The 23,927-nt window shown below is 43.2% G+C and overlaps 1 protein-coding gene across 1 annotated transcript; it reads right to left on the bottom strand.

The window, feature by feature from the left end:
- Positions 1-969: 969 nt before the first annotated feature.
- On the bottom strand, positions 970-23,642 carry LOC127029092 (arrestin domain-containing protein 3-like). Its single transcript, XM_050914732.1, has 8 exons — positions 23,363-23,642; positions 19,144-19,225; positions 7,965-8,112; positions 6,616-6,718; positions 5,941-6,197; positions 5,337-5,499; positions 4,361-4,515; positions 970-2,654 (listed from the first exon to the last, which is right to left on the bottom strand). Exons 1-8 carry the CDS (start codon positions 23,640-23,642, stop codon positions 2,598-2,600), a joined length of 1,245 nt encoding a protein of 414 aa, XP_050770689.1. The 3' UTR covers positions 970-2,597.
- Positions 23,643-23,927: the final 285 nt, after the last annotated feature.

Genomic DNA, 23,927 nt, shown 5'->3' on the forward strand with positions numbered 1-23,927 from the left:
TATCCACCCAAGGGCGTTAAGAGAGCTGGGTGATGTCGTTGCAAGGCCGCTCTCCATACTCTTTGAGAAGTCATGGAGATCAGGGGATGTCCAGAAGACTGGAAGAAGGCTAATGTCACCCCCATCTACAAGAAGGGCTTAAAGGAGGATCCAGGGAATTATAGGCCCATCAGTCTTACTTCAGTCCCTGGGAAAGTTATGGAACGAATCCTCCTGGGGCTATCACAAGTCAAATGAAGCATGTGATTGGGAAAAGCCAGCACGGATTCACCAAGGGCAAATCGTGCTTGACAAACCTGATCGCCTTCTATGACTAACCTGGTTGGTTGACGTGGGGCGAGCAGTGGACATTGTCTACCCAGATTTCTCCAAGGCTTTCGATACAGTTTCCCACAGCCTCCTCCTAGAGAAACTGATGCCTTACGGTCTAGACAAGTGGTCTGTGCAGTGGGTGGGGAACTGGCTGACAGGCCGCACCCAGAGGGTGGTGGTAAATAGCTCCTTTTCAAACTGGCAACATGTTGTAAGTGGGGTCCCCCAGGGATTGATATTGGGCCCAACGCTGTTTAATATCTTCATAAGTGATCTGAATGATGGGATCAAGTGTACCCTGATGAAGTTTGCCAATGATACTAAACTGAGTGGGGAAGTGGACACTTCGGAAGGGAGAGCCACCCTGCAAGACCTGGATAGGCTGGAAGAGTGGGCTAACAAGAACCTTATGAAGTTCAACAAGGACAAATGTAAGGTCTTGCACCTGGGAAAACATAATCCAGGAGTGCAGCACAGGCTGGGATCTACCTGGCTGGGGAGCAGCTCTGTGGAAAGGGACCTGGGGGTCCTGGTGGACAAGCAGCTCAATATGAGTGAACAGTGTGCTGCTGCAGCAAAATAAGCCAACAGGATGCTGGGTTGCATCAACAAGGGCATCACCAGCAGAGATAAAGAAGTTATTATCCCACTCTACTCAGTGCTTGTCAGGCCACATCTGGAATACTGTGTTCAGTTTTGGTCCCTGCTATGCAAAAAAGATATGGACAGGCCAGAGAGAATCCAGAGAAGGGCCACAAAGATGATCAAAGGACTGGGAAGCCTGCCATACAAGGAAAGGCTGACAATTTTTCACAATGAGAACAATCCGCCATTGGAATAATCTCCCCAGGGAAGTGGTGGATTCCCCAGCATTAGACACTTTTAAGATTCGGCTGGACAGGGTGCTGGGCCACCTTGTCTAGACCATGCTTTTGCCAAGAAAGGTTGGACCAGATGATCCTTGAGGTCCCTTCCAACCTGGTATTCTATGATACAGTATCATAAACCCTGAAGATAATACAAAGTGCACAAACTGAGTTGTTGCTTAGTTGCCATAGTTCAAACTTTTCTTGCAGTCTGAAATATACTTTCTACTGGAGACTCATTTTATATATAATTTTTGGTGATTAGGTAACTACATATTATTTGAAAAAAACAAACACAAACCAACAAACAAACCTTCTCCTTCCCATCCCTACTAGTTGAGATATCTCTCTGCCTGTGAACCCTGGACAGCATCTGACTATCCCCTTTTAAAGTTCTTTTCACACTTTGCTGGTGTCTGCTGGTGCTGCTTTCACTTTGTAAGTTTTGTGCATGTCCCTATTCAAAATCCCCCTCAAAGAACAAAACCAAAACACGAACACAAAACAAAAGAAATAACTCAACAGTGCAACATAACAAAACAAATAGCATTCTAATAGTTTGGCAAGTGATGAGTTCACCTGAGATTAAGCGATCTTTAAGCAGTCTGTAACAAAACGTTGCTTTGCAATAATAGCAGAAAGGCAACAAATTCTTAAAAGAAATCAAGAAGGTACACAATCTTGACAAAGTCTCTTTTTAGTTTCCTTCTGTTATCTCTTCCCCCACCCCCACATATCTGTTGCTTGTCTACTACAGTTGGCTGCAAAACATACAGTAAGAAGGATTGGCTTGAAGGCATGTGATGTTTGTAAATAAATCCACAATAGGATCCAAGCTGAAGAGGTGATACATGATCAGCCTACTAGGACAATTCTGAGCATGTGCATATGCAGGTAAAGTCCAGGCTACATTAAATTTAAAAAAGAGTCAGTGCATTTGTCAGTCTTCATCGCTTTTTTTTTTTTGTCAAAGCTTTCTTTTGTTCCTTGTTGTGCAGATCACAAACAATTAAGGGGGGGTGTAACAACAGTCCATCATAAATGAGAAAAAGCTGTAGTGACACTGAACTGCATAACATAAGCAATAAGCATGTGCAAATTTTCAAATCATAAGAAGCAGCCATTTCTCTCTTACAACGTGGTTTGAGTGTTTGGAAACACGTGACTGTATGCTAGTAAGGCTGCTCCTAGTATGTGCCACTATTTAAGGGAGGGGGCCTCAGGTTTTCAAGCATGTGGAGCAGTCCTATGATGTGCTGTAGGTGTCAAAGCATGATCACAGGTTGTTTTCATTTATTCACCGTACAGGCAAGAGCAACACCATTTCCTTTAAAATCAAGTCTCCACTATGACACCTTGATCTTCAACACAGCAGGTGTGATTCAAAACCCAAGTCAAGTCAGCTTTTTATGGATTCCTTCAACGAGAGGGGCAAGATGGTCTCTCATCTGTGGGCTGATCTGGGTTTGGATCAATCTAACCAAAAGAAAAACCAAAAAAACCCAAAAACCAAACAAACCAAAAACCAAAATGAAACAAAAAAAAGCCATAACAACCCGGTGCATTTTAGAATCAACTGCTAGAAATAAAAATCAAAATTCACAAGTTTAAGACAATTATAATGATATATAGCATTCCCAGTCCAAAGGTTATTGAAATAATTGAAAAACTTCTAGTCAGACAAAACTTTGAATAAAAATTAATAGAAATATTAATATTAGATACAGTGGAAGACTTTAAACTACAGGTTGATGGTAATTTAAGGATAAGCATGAATAACTAATATAAAACTAAAAATTTCTGCTTTACTAGCACAGAAGTCTTGAATTATCTGATATATACAAAAAAGATGACTTGACATATCACTAGAAATGTAATTTAATAAATATTTAATTGATTTGAGAGAAGCAGAGAAATTTTGCTTGAAAAGGCAGAAAGTTATTAATAAAAAAATCATTCTACTTTTTAAAGTAGTTAATCCTCAAATATCCTATGGGATGTTTCAAAAAGTTCATGTGTTCTAAACCTTACCTCTTCTTCCTTTCTATAGGAGAAAGGAGGGGTACAGCCTGCTAACTTGGGTCTCAAAAACTGGATGGTAAGAATAGTTTAAGTGAACAGTGCATCTTTTAGACAACATTGCATCAGTTAACTTCATATAGCCTTTTTTTGTTTTTAAAAAAAAAAAAAAAAAAGCTTCTTTCTAAATCTTAAAGTACCTAAAATGAAAAGGACTCAGGAGTTGTGCTCTAGAGTTAAGCTATAGCAGAGCTCTCAGGAAAGTGTCTAGCACACAAAAAATGCCCCTCTGCCCACTCATTAGCACAGTAGTGTTTCAAGGCGGGGGGGGGCAGGAAATCGTGCTACATAATGCTATTTACCTAAAGTGGGTGAATTCAGGCAAAATTTGGCCAGAGGACACATTTTTCTCTTTTGTCCTATATCACTGCTTTTTCTTGAAAAACATAAACATGAAAAGCTTTGAAATTTGCATCTCATTCATGGTTATTCAGTGGCTGCATTTTTAGTTCTGTAAAGGCCAAAAGTGTTGAAGAACTGTGTACTTCAGAAAACTTAAGTCAGACATGAATACCAGTATATCACTTTTCTACATGAAGCTTCTGAAAGCCCTACATCCACAGAACTTAAACACACATGCAGGCAAAACAGTTTAGTGGTTGCTATAAAATGTTAGGAAGCAGTAGAGGTGAAAGAGTTGAAACCTTATTTTTTTTATTTTTAATACACAAATTAAAAAAAAAAAATGATGTTGCTAAAATGGTAAACAACACTTTGAAAATTTCCAGAAAGTATTAGACTAGGGAAGAGTGCTGCCAAGGAAAATTACCTTCCAGGTCTACAGCTCCAGGAAATAGTATGATAGAGAAGCCAAGGCACCTCACAGAGCACCTTTTAAATTTAAGGTTGCAGAGTTCATGTTAAAAATAAAAATAAAAAAGGGTAACCCATGCTGTAAAACGGGCATGGAAAACTCTTGATGCAATTCATCTGCATCTTACAAACAAAAATCCTCCCCAAAACCAACTTATTCCATGTTCATCATTTTAATGGTTTCTCCTAATTTTAGGAAGGAGAAACAGCTTCCTAAACTTATTCCACAAGACAAAAAGAATCAGACACAAACAATACATGAATCATCATATTCTGACAGATATACCTACTTCTGAATATAGGGGTGGAGGCAGAAAACGGAACTCCTGGATGTATGCAAATAATGGTCCTTGAAGTGCTCTCTCAAAATCATCAAAAGCACCTATAGGTGCAAGGCTGGACTGTCTGTTTTCCTCTGTGACCACTTCTGCATAGCTAGGAGGTGCTGAAGGGAGAAGGTACATACAGTTCAAACAAGTTCTTATGCATGTCAAAATATATAACATGATAAATATTAAACTTCAATCACTGTAAGATTCACCAGCAGGTAGGTGACTTCTTAAAAAATTGTTAAACAAAAAAGGGAGACTAGACTATTTCATTTTATTAATATTAAGCTTATGTTCAAAAACAGACTGACCACTGTTTATTGTGGCTTAATTATCCCCTTAAAATTTAAAGCATACCAAAGATAATTTATTTCTGTACAGGTAGGAATGACAGAACATTGCAGTCCTCTGGACTCCAGAAGTCTCCAGGTCTGGGATTTGTACTTAAAAAACCCCAGGATATTAGATACGTGAAAACAGAAGGAAGGAAATACGTAATTCTTTCTTTGGCCATAAGAGATTTCCCATAGAAAAGAATATTATCTTTTCACAAAGCCTTGGCTACTAAGGCTGGTGAGAGACCCCAGAAACTGCTATTACGGGTTGCAATGCCTTATAACCAAGGATGCGATTGGGATACTGGAGGTGGAAGCAATGAAGTTGTGCACAGATACAATGGTATCCTGTGCTTTCATTTCTGCCAACTTCCAAGGCAGCTGGATTTCACTGCCTGTCCTAGAGAAAGAAAGGCAGGGAGGGAAGAAACTGTTCTTCTACATGGGACAAGCAGGTGGCAAGAAAACATCCACAACAGATTTCCTGTGGGCTTTATTATGAAAGGATGTAATTTGACTCTGTTAGCAAGACTGCAATGAATAAAGCAGACAAAAATCAAAACAGAATAGCAAATTGATTGGGATTTGTATTGTCAAGTTACCTTCTGGTCTTTCAGGCAGTGTCAGACTAAGCCAATTCATGTTCATGCTACCCTGGCTGCTCACACTTGATGTTCTACTACCAAATGGATGTAGAGGAATGGTACCAATGACCAGTGGTAAATTAAGGAATAAATCCATGGCTCCTGGAATATCAACATATACCTGAAGAAAAATGAAACAAGTGTATGATTAAAATGTGGGGTTTTATCAGCACTTCATAAGTATTAGTCTAAGTTGTCTTTCTATGGAAGTTTCCATGAGGAGCTTGTTTCTAATAGTCTCTTTTAGGGCCCATGCCCCTATGGGGACATGAGCTATTGCCCCTATGGGGACATGAGCTATTCAAGTTAAAAGAAGAGTCTTAACATGAGCCCTCACATGGAAATGCAGTCTACTCATTAAATGCTTGCTTAGTTGACACACAACTGTTTTAAGAACTTGCATGATTTAAACTAAATTTACTTACCAGATCTCCTGTCAGGACACTAATACCAGAACATGTATTTCTTTCATAAATAATTATCACAAAATGCTGTGCTAGGAATTTGTATGGAATGTTGGAAGCTACTCGTTCTCGAGAGTGAAACAGACTGCCCAACATACCATCAGTGAATACTCCACACGGATTATACTACAGTCAAGGATTGAAGGGGAAACAGGTGGAATTTTCAACTGTTTGCCATTCCAGGTTTCTGTTTTGCCAGATGACAAGGATTCCCCACGGAGGTTGGCAACAAGCTGTTTGACTTCCTTCATTTTCCCTTTGGCATAGAATGCCTGTGTTTGGTAAATGGTTGCCTTTGGCACCACCATACGGGAAGAGCAATTCTCAATCTCAGCAAAGATCTGAATTGATTCACCTGAAACAAAAAACCCCAGAATTTCAAGTTCTCTTTACATTTACAAGGCAGCTTAAGCAAACTGTCACATTCTGTATACTGTTATAACGCACCAGATGCTGCTATCACTGCTCTACCTAGAAAAACATCCACTGATGCTTATAGAAGCAAGATCCCCATGAGCTGTTCTAAAAGGAAAAAAAAAAACCAAACACAAAAAACCCCCCAAAACATACCAGTCTAATAGATGAGGTCCTTTAACAATCTAGAGATACATGTAGTGCTATCTTAATTAACAGAGTATACTGAGAAGATTGCTAAATGCAGACTGAGATGGTAAAAATATCCTTAATGTTTCATTTATATAAAAACAGTAAGTACAAATTCTAGCTTTAAAAGGGAAGGAAAAACATATCCTATAATTACTTCTATTACATACCTGGGGTGTAGCCCTTTCTTTCAATTTTGGCACTTAAGGATATTGGGCCTGAGGTACAAAGCCAACAACATAGAGTCTTTTCTTTTGTGCCTGCTTGGGGTGACTGCAAGAAGAGAAAAATATTGTCCATTAAATTAGGAGCTCCATGAATCTCTTCAGGTATTTAAATCAACACAGGAAAATAATCGTTTTCATAATGCGCTTATTATTACATATTTTGATAAACAAAGCTACTTTCATAGGAAAAGTCTCAATCAATTTAAACAGCATTATACAGATACAACGTTTGTCCTAATTCCATTGCTGTATTAGTATTGCTTTTTCTGCCATCCTCCGTACTACAGCCATACTTAAAACAGTTTTTAATGCTAAAAATAAATACTGTATAGCTTAAAACAAAAGGCTTCATAGCCTACACATCCCAACATACTGTTGCAGAGCTTTTCATTTAACTAACAGTAAATTAGAACATCTTCACACTTTCCATTAAGCTGTATTTCAGAAACAAAATAACTAAGCTAAACTACTATAATCTTGACTCCTGATATTTCCTTGGTTTCTGAATGATCCTGTTTCATCTATGTTAAAAAGACTTATTTTACACAACATCAGGATTTAGGGCTCGATCCAAAGCCCATTAAAGTCAAATGAGAGATCTTTGATTTTAATGGAGTTTGTGCAAGGTCCCTTTGCAAGCCTGATTTTTCACCCATACACACAAGAAACCTATTTCAATGGACTTCTAAATTTTTTTTCCTCTAGATTAAAATTTGAGGAAGGGATAAAATAAAGGATTTTTAGGCCAGACTGAAATCAAATCCCCATTGAAAGCAGTTGTGATATTAAAGTTATTTTAATAAAATGAAATTTCAGGAAAAGATTATACAGAATTGTGATAATTTCTCCGCATCAGTAGAAAACTATCCATATGGAAATTATCAATTATGCACTGCAGTAAATTTTTTACTTTGCATTTTTAAGTTAGCAGCCCCTCACTAAAATATTGAGTTGCACTGTTCCTTCCATAGATTATTCTTTATTTATAATTGAAGAGGAACAGTTCACCAAATTTTCTTCCTTAATGAGATTCTACAATTTAGTAGTATCAATTTAGATTGACAAATGCATTTCATGTATCGTAAAAATTAAGCAACTCCAAGTACAGGATAACTTAGCCTTCAAAATACCAGCAGTTAAAGAGTTGCTAAACTGATATAATACTTAAAAGAAGAGCTGTAGTTAAACTAGCAAATAAATATTAGGCAAAATTACACGTTGATGTTGTTTCAGTTATTATACTTCATTATTTTTATGCCAGAAAACGAATGAGTAATTCCATCAGTTCTTACCAGTAATGAAGGAGTGTTGATATCTATATGTTCAAAGACTGTAAATTCCTTCTTTAATTTTACTGGTAGAAGCCAAGGCCTATGCAATTCAGCTTTCACCCAATAGCGCACACTGCCATGTCTGCCTTCGAATGAGGTAGCAAGTGGTCTGTGCAGGACAAAGGTCAAAGTTGAGTAAAATTTTTCTCTCTTTCCAATAACGATACAATTGATCAGATTAGGAATTAGGTATGTAGAACTGTATTTTTAGTGCATCGTAATAAGCATAACTTATTTGCAAAGTTTCCATATCTCAGAAAAATCTAAGATTAAAGTTGGGAGAAAATATCATCTCCAATTCATCCAACAGTAGTTTTGTAGAAGTTTTAAGAATCAATTAAAGAATTGTGCTAGAAAATGCCAGAAGAGTACACATTTCCTTTAGACTTAAGAGGCCATTTTCAAGTGTAGAATAAAGCATGCCCTTCTAAGGTCAAAGTAAGACCACCAAATAAAATTAGCATTAGTACCATCCAATTATTGTTTTGGACATTGTATTCTGTAAATAATTGTGTATTATTTACTCGGCTGGTATCTCAGTGGTTTATTTTAGCTATAACTGAGTGCTTTTGTAGTTTGATTTGCCTTAAGTACAGTAGTTAAATATTTCAATTTAGAGTTCTGAATAGAGAGAGGCTATTTTAAGCATCTTCTAATTTTCCTTTACCCTGATGAGGCCATCTTAAAACGTTTATATATATAAAAAAAGATAAAGACTATTCTGCTCTGAACGCTGAAAGACAAAGGAAGTCCTTTTGGGGAGTTGGAGGGAAAAAAAAGATGTGGAAAGGGACTCCAAACCTTGCAGCATTACCCTTTTTTCCTCCTCTCCTTCCTCCTTCCCCCCCCGCCAACATCATAAGATGAAGGACATAAGATTTTTCTATTCCAGTCATGTCCAGTTAACTGTAACTTGTCTTTTCCTAACATTTTTTGCCTTTAATCTCAAAGGAAGAATTTTTATATTGCACTACATTTGAAATGCATCATAATAAAAGATAAGTTATGGGCAAAGCTTCCCTCCCTAACTTCTATAGGGAATAATACTAGCTGTGCTAGTACTTTACTAGAATGATTCTTTCTGCTACAGGTTTGACATCTCTATTTGCACATCTGAAATGTTTACCTTTTTTTTTTGCCTTAATAATGCAAATGAAAGGATTTTCTAATCAGTCTTCAATGTTTCATCCTGCCCCAGTATCCTTTAAGGCAAAATCAGTAAGGCTGGTCAGTGTCTTGTTTTTTTCACTATTGCTTTGTATTTGGTTGTACTGGGTCTGGCTGGGATGGAGTTAACTTTCCTCATAACAGCCCATATAGTGCTGTACTTTGCATTTATGGCTAGAACAGCGTTGATAACACACCAATATTTTAGCTATTGCTGAGCAGTGCTTGCACAGCATCAAGGCTCTCTCTCCAACACCCCATTCCCAAAGGCCAATAGGCTGGGTGTGGGCAAGAGGTTGGGAGGGGACGCAGCCGGGACAGCTGACCCAAACTGACCAAAGGGATATTCCATACCATATGATGTCACGCTCAGCAATAAAAGCTGAAGGGGGGGGGGCGGCGGACGGGACAGACAGGGCTGACACAGACATTCATGGTTAGGGTGTTTGTCTTCTCAAGCAACCACTACACATACTGAGGCCCTGCTTTCCAGGAAGTGGCTGGACATCTGCCTGCTGATGGGAAGTAGTGAATGAATTCTTATTTTTGCTTTGCTTCCGTGTACAGCTTTTGTTTTTCTTATTAAACTGCCTTTATCTCAACCCACAAGCTTGTCCATCTTATTTTCTCTCCCTGTCCTGTTGATGAGGGGGAGTGAGAGAGCAACTGCATGGAGAGCTGGCAGCCAGCCAAGGTCAACCCACCACATTGGTTTTGTTTTAAATAAATTTTAGAAGTATTCTATGGATACAAAATAGCAAGAAACAGTAAGGAGGCAGTGTCAAACTAGTGTCCTTCAGCCCTTTTCTTACCAGCCTTCATTTTTTCAGTATTATCAAAGATGGCATCATAGTTATTCCTTCAAGTCACTTGAAAAGAACTTTAGTGTTTTAATCAATGCTTGTGCTATTGTACTGGTCATCTATTTAATCTTAAACATAATATTCCATATTCACATATACTGTTTTGTTCTTTCATATTTGAACATCCCTTCCAACTCAAGGGAATATTGGTATCATCCTTATCACTTCTTATAGATGAGATTTTCATCTGAACCTTAAACTGACTTCTAAAAGTCTCCATACATATGGGTCTTCTTCAGTGTTCCAATAATATCTACTGTAAAGCCCTGTGCTATTCACTGAAACTGATCCGTAAAAGCATTTATCATCTTGTCGTGGTTTCACCCCAGCCGACAACTAAGCACCACACAGCTGCTTGCTCACTCCCCCCACCCAGTGGAATATCTCTTTGGCCAGTTTGGGTCAGCTGTCCTGGCGGTGTCCCCTCCCAGCTTCTTGTGCCCCTCCAGCCTTCTCGCTGGCTGGCCATGAGAAGCTGAAAAATCCTTGACTTAGGATAAACACTACTTAGCAACAACTAAAAACATCAGTGTGTTATCAACGTTATTTTCCTACTAAATCCAAAACACAGCACTATACCAGCTACTAGGAAGAAAATTAACTCTATCCCAGCCAAAACCAGGACAGTATCCACCCCTTATTCTATACCATTTCCGTCATGTCCAGATCCCACACTTTCCAATGCATTTTCAATTAATCACCACCACTTTTCCTGCCTTTGGATACATATACACACAGATATCAATGCCTTAATCTACAGGCCTTTAAAATGTCCATTTAAACGTCCCTTTAAGATGTTCATTGAGTTCATTCAGTCCATGACTTTGGGCTCCATCTGTCATAACAGTCTGTCTGGGCAGGAGGGATGGTGCAAAGTCCGCTCAGTCGGCAGAGCAGGATCGGGCTTCGGTGCGGTGCAGCGGGCGGATGACATTGGGCGCAGCAGGAGGATGGTGCGTGGTGTTGGATTGTTGCATGCTGCAGTCAGTCCTGGTTCCATCACTACTGCACGTAGCTAAGGTTTTATCAAAGTTCATTCTTCATTAATTTGGGTGATTCTTACTGTAATACCGTTGATATAGCATTTAACAACTATAGCAGTGACGACACACGGTGGCAGGGTTATATAGCAATTAACATCATACCATTTAATCTATTGGCTGTTCTCACCTAAAACCAAATCCCCTTGAGGCACACATCGGACTTCCCCATCCTTCCGCATCACCCACCAAGCGCACCCAGGTCCTTGAGCAAAAGCGATCCCACAAATGGGCTTGCCTTTGCCTGAGGCAGGAGTAACCCAGACTGTCTTCCCTAGCATATTTTTTATGTGCACCACAGGGACTTTATCCCCTTCTACAGTACGTAAAAGTTCTGATTGGGCGGGGCCAGCTCGATTGGCAGATCCTCTAGTGTTGACTAACCAGGTGGCCTTTGCTAGATGTGTGTCCCAATGTCTGAAGGTCCCACCACCCATTGCTCTCAATGTAGTCTTTAACAGTCCATGGTATCGCTCGATTTTCCCGGAGGCTGGTGCATGACAGGGGATGTGATACACCCACTCAGTGCCGTGCTCTTTGGCCCAGGCGTCTATGAGATTGTTCCGGAAATGAGTCCCCTTGTCTGACTCAATCCTTTCTGGGGTGCCGTGTCGCCATAAGACTTGCTTCTCAAGGCCCAGGATAGCGTTCCAGGTGGTGGCATGGGGCACGGGATATGTTTCCAGCCAGCCGGTGGTTGCTTCCACCATTGTAAGCACATAACGCTTGCCTTGGCGGGTTTGTGGGAGTGTGATGTAGTCAATCTGCCAGGCCTCCCCATACTTGTATTTCAGCCATCGTCCCCCATACCAAAGAGGCTTTAACCGCTTGGCTTGCTTAATTGCAGCGCATGTTTCACATTCATGGATAACCTGTGCGATAGTGTCCATGGTCAGGTCCACCCCTCGATCACGAGCCCATCTATATGTTGCATCTCTTCCCTGATGGCCTGAGGTGTCATGGGCCCACCGAGCCAGAAATAATTCACCTTTATGCTGCCAGTCCAGATCTACCTGAGCTACTTCAATCCTAGCAGCCTTGTCTACCTGCTGGTTGTTTTGATGTTCTTCAGTGGCCCGACTCTTGGGTACGTGGGCATCTACATGACGTACTTTCACAACCAGGTTCTCTAGCCGGGTGTCCTGGTTTCGGGTAGGACAGAGTTAATTTTCTTCCTAGTAGCTGGTATAGTGCTGGGTTTTGGGTTTAGTAGGAAAAGAATGTTGATAACACACTGATGTTTTCAGTTGTTGCTAAGTAGTGTTTATACTAAGTCAAGGATTTCTCAGCTTCTCCTGCCCAGCCAGCAAGAAGGCTGGAGGGGCACAAGAAGCTGGGAGGGGACACCATCAAGACAGCTGACCCAAACTGGCCAAAGAGCTATTCCATACCATATGACATCATGCCCAGTATATAAACTGGGGAGAGTTAACTGGGAGGGCGGATCGTGGCTCGGGAGCTAACTGGGCATCGGTCAGCGGGTGGTGAGCAATTGCATTGTGCATCACTGGTGGTTTTTCTTTTTCTTTTGTTGTTGTTTGTTTGGTTTTTTTCCCTTCCTCCCCCTCCTTTTTGTTATATTCCTTTTCATTACTATTATTATTATTGTATTTCATTATTACTATTGTTAGTATTATATTTTACTTTAGTTATTAAACTGTTCTTATCTCAACCCACAAGTTTTACCTTTTTTTTTTTCCCCTCTTTCCTCCTCCTCACCCCACTGGGAGGGGGAAGGGGGAAGCGGCTGCGTGGTGCTTAGTTGCTGGCTGGGGTTAAACCACGACACCCGGCAGCAATACCTTGCCACAATGGGGCAGCCCAGATGGATTTACCTCTGTGTTGCCAGTTGGTCTTCTTCCATTGCTGCAACCACCCCCACAGAGCATTTGCCACCATCCATGAGTCAGTAGAGAGATAAAGTATTGGCCATTTTTCTCGTTCAGCAATGTCTAAAGCCAGCTGGATGGCTTTCACCTCTGCAAACTGACTCGATTCACCTTCTCCTTCTGCAGTTTCTGCAACTTGTCCTATAGGACTCCATACAGCCGCCTTCCACCTCCGATGCTTTCCCACAATGCGACAGGACCCATCAGTGAACAGGGCATATTGCCTCTCATTTTTTGGCAGTTTATTATACAGTGGGGCCTCTTCAGCACGCGTCACCTCCTCCTCTGGCGATATTCCAACATCTTTGCCTTCTGGCCAGTCCGTGATCACTTCCAAAATTCCCGGGCGCCTGGGGTTTCCTGGTCGACTTCGTTGTGTGATCAGTGCAACCCACTTACTCCAGGTGGCATCAGTTGCATGATGTGTAGAAGGGAACCTTCCCTTTGAACACCCAGCCCAGCACCGGCAGTCGGGGTGCTAACAGGAGCTGTGCTTCAGTACCAACCGCTTCCGAGGCAGCTCGAACTCCTTCATATGCTGCCAGTATCTCCTTTTCAGTTGGAGTATAGCGGGCCTCAGATCCCCGATATCCCCGACTCCAAAACCCTAGGGGTCGGCCTCGGGTCTCCCCGGGTGCTTTCTGCCAGAGACTCCAGGTAGGGCCATTCTCCCCGGCTGCGGTGTAGAGCACATTTTTCTCATCTGGTCCTGCCCGGACCGGCCCAAGGGCTACTGCATGAACTGTCTCCCGTTTAATCTGTTCAAAGGCTTGTTGTTGCTCAGGGCCCCATTTGAAATCGTTCCTCTTCCGGGTCACTTGATAGAGAGGGCTTACAATCAGACTGTAATTTGGAATGTGCATTCTCCAAAAACCCACAACCCCTAAGAAAGCTTGCGTTTCCTGTTTACTAGTCGGTGGAGACATAGCTGCTATTTTGTTGATCACATCCATTGGGATGTGACGACGTCCATCTTGTCATTTTATTCCTAAAAACTGGATCTCCTGTGCGGGTCTGTATTGGGTCTGGCTGAGATGGAGTTAATTTTCCCCACAGCAGCCCTCATAGTGCTGTGCTCTGCATTGGCAGCTAGAACGGTGTGGATAACACACCAGGGTTTTGGCTACTGCTGAGCAGTGCTCCCACAGCATCAAGGCTCTCTCTCCAACATTGCCCCCTCACCAGCAGGCTGGGGGTGGGCAAGATCTTGGGAGGGGACAGAGCCAGGACAGCTGACCCAAACTGACCAAAGGGGTATTCCATACCATATGACGTCTGCTCAGTACAGAAGCTAGGAGGAGGAGGAAGTGGGGGGCATTCGTTTATTTACGTTTGTCTTCCAGAGCAACCACTACACATACTGAAGCCCCGCTTCCCAGGAAGTGGCCGAACATCGCCTGCTGATGGGAAGCAGAGAATAAAATCTTTCGGTTTCCTTTGCTCTCACGCGTGACCTTTGCTTCTGCTTTATTAAACTGCCCTTATCTCGACCCACGAGCCTTTCATTTTATTTTCTCCCCCTGTCCAGTTGAGGAGGGGGAGTGATAGAGTGGCTTTGGTGGGCACCTGGCATCCAGCCAGGGTCCACCCACCACAGGGTCCTTTCACCTCACTTTCTTTCATGCCAAAACCAGCTTTCAGAAGGATTTGGATTATTTTCTCCCCTTTCTCAAAAACGTCTTCTGCTGTGTTGCCCCACACGATGATGTCATCAATGTACTGCAGGTGTTCCGGAGCTTCACCCTGTTCCAGTGCAGTCTGGATCAGTCCATGGCAAATGGTGGGGCTGTGTTTCCACCCCTGGGGCGGTCGATTCCAGGTGTACTGGACGCCCCTCCAAGCGAAAGCAAACTGTGGCCGGCACTCTGCTGCCAAAGGGATTGAGAAAAATGCATTAGCGATATCACTTGTGGCGTACCACTTGGCTGCCTTTGACTCCAGTTCATATTGAAGTTCCAGCATGTCTGGCACAGCAGCACTCAGCGGTGGCGTGACTTCATTCAGGCCACGATAGCCTACTGTTAGTCTCCGCTCTCCATTAGACTTTCGCACTGGCCAAATGGGGCTGTTAAAGGGTGAGCGAGTCCTGCTGATCACCCCTTGGCTCTCCAGTCGACGAATCAGCGTATGGATGGGAATCAGGGAGTCTCGGCTGGTGCGATATTGCCGCCGGTGCACCGCTGTGGTAGCGATTGGCACCCGTTGTTCTTCGACCCTCAGCAACCCCACAACCGAAGGGTCCTCCGAGAGACCGGGCAAGGTGGACAACTGTTCAATTGCCTCTGTCTCCAAGGCAGCTATACCAAAGGCCCGCCGGTACCCCGTTGGGTCCTTGAAATGCCCTCTCCTGAGATAATCTATGCCAAGGATGCATGGGGCCTCTGGGCCAGTCACAATGGGGTGTTTCTGCCACTCATTCCCAGTTAGGCTCACTTCAGCCTCCAATACAGTGAGCTGTTGGGATCCCCCTGTCACCCCAGAAATACAGATGGGTTCTGCCCCTTTATAGCTTGATGGCATTAGAGTACACTGTGCACCGGTGTCCACTAGAGCCTTGTACTCCTGTGGGTCTGATGTGCCAGGCCATCAGATCCACACAGTCCAGTAAACCCGGTTGTCCCCTTCCTCCGCCTGGCTGGAGGCAGGGCCCCTCTAGTCCTGGTCAGAGTGTTCGTTACTCACTGCTTGAAGGGACTTCTAAGTCATTTTTACAAGAGGGTCAGAAGCCCTTCTACTCTGTCTGGGGAACTGCCCGCTGGAAACTGGAGTGGCATCTTTCCTGGAAGAATCCCCTTTTGTGGGTGTTTTTCCTTTCAGTTCACATACCCGTGCATCTAGGGTCAACGTAGGTTTTCCATCCCACTTCCTCATGTCCTCTCCGTGGTCACGCAGGTAAAACCACAGGGTACCCCGTGGTGTGTACCTTCTGTATTCTCTCTCTTGAGCAGAGGAACGCTCACTCCTAATAGCTGCGATACTGGTCCGTACAGGTGGGGAGTAGGACTTTTCGATCAGTTCCATCAGTTTTTTGGACTTTTCGGACAGTTTTTCCACAGCCGAGACGCAGGCTCGTAGGGAGGAAGAGAGACTTCCTTCATATTGCCGGAGTTGGCGAGCCATTTCATCCACCATCAGTGCCTCTTCGTCTTTCCAGGTCAGTACTGCCAATGGGTTGGCATACGACGATGGCGCGCTCCGTACAAACTTCCGCCACATGGGTCGTGTGCAGTGGACTTCGTCTGGATCTCTGGGTAATTGTGCACCGCCCGGGTCATAATAAATCATCTCTAGCACGGCTAATTCCCTCAGGTACTGGATACCTCTTTCCATGGTGGTCCACTTGCCTGGGTGACATATGACATCTTCCTTGAAGGGGTACCTTTCCCTCACGCTTGACAGGAGTCGCCTCCAGAGGCTGAGGGCTTGTGTCCCTTTTCCAATCGCCTTGTCAATGCCCCCTTCCCTAGAAAGGGATCCCAGCTGCTTGGCTTCCCTACCCTCTAATTCCAGGCTACTAGCCCCATTGTCCCAGCAGCGGAGCAGCCAGGTGAGAATGTGCTCGCCTGGACGACGGCTGAAGCCTTTTCGCATATCCCGCAGCTCACTCAGGGATAGGGATCGGGTGATTACCTCTGGTTCTGCCTCTTCCTCCTGTTCTCGTGATGGCCCTGGTTCATCTTCATCCCTCACTAAGCGAACTGATTTTTTTGTGTATTTCTTCTTCTGTACAGAGGCAACTGATACCGGCACAGGGTGGTTCTCTGGTTCAGCCGCAGTGCCTTTCGGTCTGTTTTCCCTCCCTTCCCCCTGAGGGTGCTGCACAGTATCGAGCAGTGTTTGGTAGATACTGGCCAGGGCCCAGCACAGTACAGTAAGTTGTGCCTCTTTGGAATCGCCACAGCATTTTCCTTTCAGATAGCCTATCACTTCATCAGGGTCCTGTAGTTGTTCGGGAGTGAAGTTCCAAACCATTGGAGGTGAGAAGTTCTCTAGATACCTGCCCATGTTCTCCCACATGCCATGCCACCCATGGCTATCCAGCCTCGGGGCAGATTTCCGAAAGGTATTCTTAAACAGTTGTTTAACCTTAAACAAGGCCTGGAACACATTCAGGAGACATAACAATAGGAACATGCTGGTTTGAACATCCCAAGGATATTCAAAATTCTCAAGAGCTATTGTAATTTGCCTGGAGGAGAAGGGGAAGGTGAAGGAATGTGTCTCCCCCATGGACTGGCTCTCCGATGAAAAAAGGTACAAGGTGTAATTATTAATAGTTTCTGATAGACGGCTCCCGAAGTACGGAGGTGACAGAAATGCTGAGTACAAATACCAGATTAGTCCCACGACCAGCAATTCTATTGTATCATAAGCCAGTGTCACAAATTACAACACCATGATAACTCTGGCCCAGTTCCCACGGGTGATAAACAGCACAGCAGGGAGCATATACTGCAAGTAAGGTATCACATAACGCACCTTTAAGAACAAGCACGCCAACTTTGAGAGCAAATACATCAACATTGTGACCAGCAACTATTGAACTAATATAATGAATGTTTAAGAAATTTGTTCTAACACATTCGAGTCAGATTTGTCTTTATCTCAACCCGTTCGAGCCTCACGTTGGGCGCCAAAAAGGACTGTCGTGGTTTAACCCCAGCCGGCAGCTAAGCACCACGCAGCCACTTGCTCACTCCCCCCACCCAGTGGGATGGGGGAGAGAGTCGGAAAAAAGAAAAACCTCGTGGGTTGAGATAAAGACAGTTTAATAGGACAGAAAGGAAGGAAAAATAATGATAATAATAACATGACGACAATAATAATACTAAAAGAATTAGACTATACAAAACAAGTGATGCACAAGGCAATTGCTCACCACCTGCTGACCGATGCCCAGTTAGTTCCCGAGCAGTGATCTGCCCCTCCCAGCCAACTCCCCCCAGTTTATATACTGGGCATGAGGTTCCATGGCATGGAATAGCCCTTTGGCTAGTTGGGGTCAGCTGCCCTGGCCATGCTCCCTCCCAGCTCCTTGCACACCTGCTTGCTGGCAGAGCACGGGAAACTGGAAAGTCCTTGGCTTAAGATAAGCGCTCCTTAGCAACAACTGAAACATCGGAGTGTTATCAACATCATTCTCACACTAAATCCAAAACCCAGCACTGTACCAGCTACTAAGAAGAGAGTTAACTCTGTCCCAGCCAAAGCCAGGACACATCTACAGGTTCTGCTGAAGCCAGCCCCTCTAATAAGCAGATGGTTTATTAGCTTTAATATTAGGCATTAGTCTAATATTCTGACAACTTTTTTTAACGACTTCAGCGCTTGGCTTTTTACTGTAAAAGGCTCCTCCTGCCTCCCTTCTTTCATCTATTTCCAGACTCTCTCTGTTCCTTTATATTTAATTTTCCTGCAACTTGTGTTTTAGCTAATTTCCATGTTGGTAACTCCTCTATGTATAAGTGTTCCCCTCACAATGTAGACATTAGAGACCTCAAACTTTTTTTGTGTGCGTGCATGTGGCAATTTATCTTAAGACTTCTGCTATCACTCTTGCTTCACCTTTGCTTTCCGAGACAAGCGGGATTAGGTATGGGAAAGTTTCTTGCTTCATCCACCCATCCATTTGTTTATTTCCATCCTGGCTTTTTGCATAAAGGTCAGCCTGAGTACATACATCCTATTTAAACTAGAGAAAAAAGAAAAAAAAAAAAGTCTCTTATTTTGTCCAAATGTGGTTAAGCTTGCCACATCTGTTTCAGACTGAGCCCAAACAGTTAAGCTGTTATCACTAGTTCTGACGGCCTGCATGGCTCCAGTAAAATCTTGTTTCATTTAGAAGATACCTCAGCCACTCTGCAGGACTCAAATGACACAAATTCCCCTCCCTTCTCCTGTGAAGGGGTAAAATACTACAAGACACAATGAGTCAACAGACCTCAGTCAAGAGAGAGAGTAACCAACTGGGCAACAATGAGCTCCTGTTTCGTGAAAAACTCTTAACCAGTTTAAAAGCAACCTCTTCAGTTTAATGAGATTATGTCCTCTATTGCATGTCTGAGCACAACTCCTACTACCATTGAAAAGGTTTCCCCTCCACCCACAAAAGTTTTTTCTTAAGCAGGTATATATCTTAGCCTTCTCTCACACAAGCTGTGTACTGCATGTAAGTACTTACATCTGTGGAAGCTCAAAGCTGAATGCATATTCATGCCTTCCTGAATGAATGGTGTGAAGGCCTTCTTCAGAATTGTCATCATCTAGGAGGGAAAAACCCGATATGCTATTCCACCTGTGAACATTTTACACAGCATAATATATAGGTTTCTTTTCCAGAATAAGAGGGATTTATACATTCTTTACAATACTAAGAACACAGTGTCCCAGAAACAAGTCTCTCCAGTCCATTTGTATTAACTGCTAGATGTATGGCTGCAGAATTTTTAAGGTTAGGTGAGATTCCAAGATTCACCTGACATAAAAGCAGAAGTTAACTTGTTCTAATTTATGATCTTGATTCTGAGTACTGACACAGTTGTAACTGCTGCCATTTCAAGGTCTGCCTGAAAGATCTGTAATGGAAACTGTGTTTTCCAATATGATTTCTAGTTAAAACTTAATACTATTAGAGAGCTCTATTTCATTTTAAGTGATATTAGTATTAAGTCTGCTACATTCATAGATTAAATTTAGTAATTCAGCTTCCTTCTATCTCCTGCCTAGCAAGTGTCCAAAAATTGATTTTTTTAAAAAGTGCACAAGCACCACCTAGAAAGTGCCAAACAAATTCAGGGGCACGAAAGGCGGCAAGCTGTCCAATTAATGTTGTTTAGAGCTAATGTATCAAAAATTCAAAGTTTAGCTCGATTTTGCTTGGATAGCAGAGACCCAAACATTTCCTAATTTCAACAAGAAAGCTGACCTTGGTTTGTAGTCATAATTCCTCGTATTGCTTTAAATGCTCCAACAAATTTGTGGTTTGTTCTGATATAATCACCATGAAACCAGAAAAATGCCGATTCCATCAAAATAGAAAGTTATTTAAAGAAAATAATTTAGCATCTCATATACAAAAGGGTTGGGGTAATAAAAAACACATATAGTGGGATTATGCAAAAGACACTACCTATTGTTAATAGTCTGAAACATCATGAAGGAATGTTGGTACATTTTAAGATTTTTTTTTTTTTAGTTCCCATTGTCCTACAAAAATGCTGATGCTCCAATTTCTTTAGTGCACCAGAAATGCTGAAACAAACCTATGCAAAAAATATAAAAACACTAGAACGCTATTTACACAAATGCATCCTCAGCACGTAATATCATGAAATAAGAATCTTCAATACACCAAAAGAACAAACCAATTTGTATAATGCTTTTTTTGTTAAAAAACACTTGGAGGTTTTGGCTTTGTTTTTTAAAAAAATTAAAAATAATAATCTTTTCCTTGCACATAAGTTTTTTCATCCCTTCTTCACTTCCTTCCTGCCAGATCAGCAGTCCCATTGAGCCTGAGCAGCAGCACCACCACTGTGGTAAACAAGTACTGAGCTGTCAATCACAGACTAGGCTGGAGCAGGAGAGGACTGGCCTAAACAGGTGCGAGCAGATCCCCTGCCAGCCACTCATATACATACAGTATACATTACACCCCACCACATTTGCTCAGCAACTCCGCTCACAGCCTAGCCTGACTACCACAGAGGTAAGGAGAGAGGGAGGGGCACCACCCATGCCTCACCATCCGGTCTCCTCATACCACAGGGCCACGCTGCTGGCTTGCCCCAGCCTGCCCTGCGCTGTGTGCAAGGTGACACCCCAATCCTGCACTTCTTTCAGGAGCACGTGCTAACCATTACTGAAAGGCAATTACGGATAGTGCTGGCCAGGGGCACGGGAGGGGAAAGACAACCGAGTGAGGGATGTGAGGGGCTGCAGGGCCTTGTGTCCCAATGGCTGCACCTGCTTGCAGCCCCTTGGTGGCCCAGTGGATGTGCGCAGCAGGAGCTTGAATGCTTCTGTCTGTCCCCAGAGATAGACTTTCCCAAGAAAGGCAGTGTGCCCTCTGAGCTGTCAAGGCCGCCATTGCCAGGCAGGCCCTGTTCCCAACAAAAAGTGACCAGGGTGACAGCACCCTTAGCAGTGCAGCACCCCCAGCATCCTACCAAGGCCGCGATCGGATCCATAACGGAGGGGGGAGGAGGAAGGCAGGCAGCAAGGGAGAAAGCAGTAACTGCTGAATTGAAACACCCCACCTCCCGGTTTCCCAGCAAGGTAAACTTGTACTCCTCACTTCACAGCTAGTGCCCTCCCCCACCGTGCATACTCTGCTAACTCCTCAGGGAAGCGGGGCCCGGAGCGCCCCCAACCCCGCACAGGGCTGACCTCGGGGTGGCCAGAGCCCGTTCGCCCCGCCCCCAGCACACACCCAGAGTGCGGGCAAGTGAACCTGCTCCCTCAGCCTCGCTCTTCCCCCACGTCCCAGCCCCCTATAATCAGCGGCTGGCATCGCCTTAGCAACAAGCTAACAAACCCCAGCAGGCCAATGACAAGGCGGGGACAGGGAGCGGCCTTCCGGACTATGCTAGGGTACGAGGTGTTGAGTTAAACTCCACTCCGTGCGGCGAGTGTTCGCAGTTCTGCCCCTGCAGCCGAGGGAGGGGCAGCGGTGTCCCGGGACAACTGCTTAAGTTTCTACGTGCCACACATGCAGCGGTGCGCACCCTGTCTCGCTTCTGGTGTCGGAACGTGTCAGATCTGTCCCTTCCCTACCACCTTTTGTTCCCTTTCCAGCCAGAGGCAAGCACCTACTATCGGGGTCAGCATTTGGATCTACAGTCCACATGCAAAGTCATTGCTGCTGCTTAAGCAGACAGTTAGAAGCATGGGGTCGCCCTCCTACTTGTAAGCATATATCCTGCTATGAACGACTCATGCATGTTTGCACGTTTCTGTCATCTGCAAACCAGAGGTGAACGAACTTTCACATGAGAGAATTCTTTCTAAGGCGGCAGTATAAAGAACATTTGAGCTACAAAACCGCCTCATGAGTGACCCGTGCTTGCTTGCATCACGGTAACATAATTAAAATCAATAGCAACTCCACTCTGCTACAGTATTTACTTCAGAAGTGCTTAATAAAAGGCTCAATACAATCTGTAGTCGAACTTCTTTAAAAATTGCATTTTACTGCAGAGGATCTCTGCAGTAAATATGCTGCATATTTAAAAAAAAAAACACACCACCAACAAACAAACAAAAAACCACACCAAAACACCCGACCCAAATTATGTAATCAGTTTTAACATTTTCTTGTGCTAGGAATTAAGTCATCGCCACCACCTGACGTGTGCAACCAATCTGCGGAGAGAAGGAGTACTCCCTCCCTTCTTCCCAGGACCGGTCCCAAACAGGATTGAACCGCTTCTAACAAAGGGTGGAAACTTCAGAAAAAAAACAAGCTTAGAGTCCTTTATACTTTCACAGCGTAACTATGTGAACAACAGATTAGCAAACTTAAGACCCACAATCCTGCTCACAATGTAATACTCCATTTCCATACCCAAAATAAGGGAATTTGCAGGGCACTTTCTGTTTCTATAGGGGCTTAGCAGACCAGGTTTTCATTGAATGCAGGTTCCAGAACTCCCCAACTCAGAAGCAATGCTCCGATCGCACAACCGTGACCTCTTATTTGGCCTTTCAGACAGATTTTTACATTTGGGTCCCCCATAGAGGAGCTGAATAAAAGAAATGAAAGTAATTTATAAGTATACTAGTTTAGAACAAAGGAAGAGATGGAAAATTACAGGTGGGGTGGTGATAGCACGTCAAAGTAAGCCACAGGGAATCTTTTATATGCCAACAATGAACCAACCTTAAAAATCATCGCATAGATGCAGGTCTGAAAGTCAGACCTGTATCTATTATGTGCCAAAAAGTCGAGTGTTATGTTATAATTACACTTATGATTCGATGGGATGCTACCAAGAAAGTAATTTATTGCATATCTGGTTTTGATTTAACAGTTATTTTCCCCATAGAGAAACAAATCCTGCTAATATCACTAAGAAAAAAACGACATTGCATATAAAAAAAAAAAAACCTGTATTAAAAAATGCAAATCCTTATGAAAAGACTCTGTTAAAAGGCAGGTATTTTAAGAAAGTCCTGTTTGCAGGTACTTTAAAAATGCACCTCAACACAGTTTTAATATTAAGTAAACGTTCAAATAATTAAAAATAAAACCTAAGAACATAACCGGCATTTCCTCATCTTTAGAAATAGTGAACTCTATAAGACTGCATATTAAAAAGGGATAAACCAAGACGATGCAAAGATGTGTCTTTTTCTGGAAAGACGTCTGCATGTAGTGAACGAATAAGTGAAAAGCTTACCTCTTTCATGCCCGAGTAGAACGTCCTTATGGTTAAAATACTCTACTTCTTCAGTGTAATTTTGTGTATAGGCAGTGTTGGATCCAGCATTTCTAGATTCAGTCCAACGTACTTTTGCATGCCCTCTCGCATGAATTTTAAGAGATTTTACTCTAATTTCCCCAGTAACTTCTAAACTGACCCTTCCTGAGACTGTGTCCCCGCTAGAATAGACAGGGATATTGCTGTCATTGAAACAGTCAAAGCTTATTGTCAAACTCTTCACCTTCCCCAGCACCATATTTTATAACAAAGTGTATAAAAAATATACTGTAAGAAAAAAAAAAGTCAAGGTCTCATACAAAATGCGATCTTCACTTTACACTGAACAACGCCTCCGCCATGCAAAGAGCCTGCCAACAAGATCAGCGTGTCCCCTACAAACGCTTCATCAGAATTACTGAGAAAACCGCGACAACAGCCACCCAGCACTGCAATCTCCTTACAAAGACAGCTACCCGCACGCTACCAGCTCACTTTAAGAACAGCTTTGTGAAAAACAACCCCGCCGCGCATGCGCGAGTCG

This window comes from Gymnogyps californianus, unplaced genomic scaffold (assembly GCF_018139145.2).
Source record: "Gymnogyps californianus isolate 813 unplaced genomic scaffold, ASM1813914v2 HiC_scaffold_68, whole genome shotgun sequence".
Taxonomy (NCBI): domain Eukaryota; kingdom Metazoa; phylum Chordata; class Aves; order Accipitriformes; family Cathartidae; genus Gymnogyps; species Gymnogyps californianus.

Coding starts and splice junctions, on each gene's coding strand:
- LOC127029092 (XM_050914732.1), bottom strand. CDS start 23,642: ATGGTGCTGGGGAAGGTGAAGAGTTTGACAATAAGCTTTGACTGTTTC. Junction 5,500..5,940: donor GTGTGGAGTATTCACTGATG/GTATGTTGGGCA, acceptor ATTTTTCTTCAG/GTATATGTTGATATTCCAGG. Junction 4,516..5,336: donor ACTGCCTGAAAGACCAGAAG/GTAACTTGACAA, acceptor TTCTCCCTTCAG/CACCTCCTAGCTATGCAGAA.